The 2,011-nt window shown below is 35.9% G+C and overlaps 1 protein-coding gene across 1 annotated transcript in view; it reads left to right on the top strand.

The window, feature by feature from the left end:
- The first annotated feature begins 1,083 nt into the window (after nucleotides 1-1,083).
- Nucleotides 1,084-2,011, top strand: part of LOC311114221 (uncharacterized protein) — a 1,951-nt gene continuing 1,023 nt past the window's right edge. The window contains exons 1-3 of the mRNA XM_084189487.1: nucleotides 1,084-1,237; nucleotides 1,347-1,412; nucleotides 1,715-1,975. Coding sequence (XP_084045613.1) covers nucleotides 1,358-1,412; nucleotides 1,715-1,975 — 316 coding nt within the window. The 5' untranslated portion in view covers nucleotides 1,084-1,237; nucleotides 1,347-1,357. The remainder of the gene's footprint in view (nucleotides 1,238-1,346; nucleotides 1,413-1,714; nucleotides 1,976-2,011) is intronic.

The following is a 2,011-nucleotide window of genomic DNA, read 5'->3' on the forward strand; positions in this document are numbered from 1 at the left end:
CAAGACGTAAATGTGTTTCAGATGACGTCCCGATATGGTATGACCCAACCAGAGTAGAGTGTGTGTGTTACACGGTCCTCATGTTGTTGGTTAGCAGATATTGTACAGTTTTAACCATTTCTATAGAGTCTTGCATAAAAAGCCCAGATCCACATATGAATTATCTTTCCTAACATCTGTGGTCAATGCAGCCCTTGACCATGGCAATGAGTCTCACCCCAAAGGCGATTATGATAGACAGGTGGTAGGAATATATTGTGACTGAACTGAGTACAATCATTAGTTTACTAATTAGATATGATCTATATAAAATGTTCACAATATCAACATCCCGTAACTTGTTTCGATATCATTGCATAAACAAAATTAGCCCGACCATTTGACAGAACTAACCGCCCCTCAAAACATAAAATTAATCTTTATTCTCTCTAATGCCTGTTTTTTTTTTTTTGGGGGGGGGGGCAATGTTTTTGCCCATTTAATATACTTCTTATCAATTTGCGTGATTTAATTTATATGGCAGTAGATCCATTTACATTACTTTTCAGGTTGTGAGCTGTCTTTGACCACAAAAGGATAACTCAAAGTCTGGAACCTTTAGATATGTACCTTTAGATACCTAATTAGATATGATCTATATTATATAACACAATATTTCTGACATGTTATTGTTGTATTTTGTTGCAGACAACAATTGACAAGATCCCAGGTCCTCATATTGTTGGTTAGCAGATATTGTACAATTTTAACCATTTCTATAGAGTCTTGCTTAAAAACCCCAGATCCAAAAACAGTATTGTCAATTTCTTAAGCCAAATTATTTTCTCATACAGTATAATGTATAATATCCTAATTTACTGTTACGGTACTGTGTTATTACAAACAAATATTTATTTTTCATCATTTAATTCAAGGCAAGCAAGTCCAGTGGATTTGTACCCTTCCAGTGTCCTACTGCAAAGCAGGTAAGAAAGCTGCATTATTTTCATTAAATAAAATAGTTAATGTACTTTGTTAACACATAAATTTCAAGTAAGACTTATACAAATTAATTTTTGATTTGTACAGCTTAGAAGAAGACGCCATCTGCAAAATCTGAGGCGCCATCATGATCGTTGTGAGGATCGTTATGAGAAGGCTAAAAAAGAGATAGCTGAGAGACAGAGGTCAATCGAAAAAGGAAGACTGCCTTACCTGCAGGGGAAAGGGCTGGATGACATTGAGGTCAATCCTGAAGGTAACATTTTGTTTGAAATATAGTTTTTAGTCACTTCAAATATAACTATTATAAGTGTTGTTAGTCCTTAATTTAAATAATTGGCCGTAAATGTTTTTTACCCAACCAGATGAAGTAGAAATGAGTGATGATGATTCCAGCGAAGAAACCATTGCTGACCTACATCAATGCAAAGGTATCCTGACTTGTATATATGTGGTAATATCTTTAAGTTATGTCACATAAATGCAAATTTCTGTGGGGATTATCGAAATGATCCTTTATCTGTTTTTAAACAATCACATTGGTGGTGATAAGTAATTCCACATTTATGGATTTGCAATCAGTTTATGTTTATATCTCAAATATCAGTTAATATCTAATGTAGAATTGAATATTGCCTGACATTGAGGTTGTTTACAGTGAATAATACAAGCAAGCAAACGTATTGTCATAAAGCTCATAGAACATAATCACATTCATTATTACTTTGCAAAGGCTCAACAACAGAGACTTCTAGGGACCAGACACTTCTGAGGCAAACACCAGAGTCAACCACCCTGGACAACATGGAGGGCACTTCTGAGTCAACCACCCTGGACAACATGGAGGGCACTTCTGAGTCAACCACCCTGGACAACATGGAGGGCACTCCTGAGTCAACCACCTTGGATAACGTACACATGAGCAACACACAACCAAGACATGGTAAAATAGTCACATCCCAAGCATCCTCAAAGTGCTCCAAAGGAAAGCAAGGTTAGTAAGCATTTTGTATTCACATGTATTGATAAC

This window comes from Coregonus lavaretus (genome assembly GCF_964263955.1).
Source record: "Coregonus lavaretus genome assembly, contig: HAP1_SCAFFOLD_612, whole genome shotgun sequence".
Taxonomy (NCBI): domain Eukaryota; kingdom Metazoa; phylum Chordata; class Actinopteri; order Salmoniformes; family Salmonidae; genus Coregonus; species Coregonus lavaretus.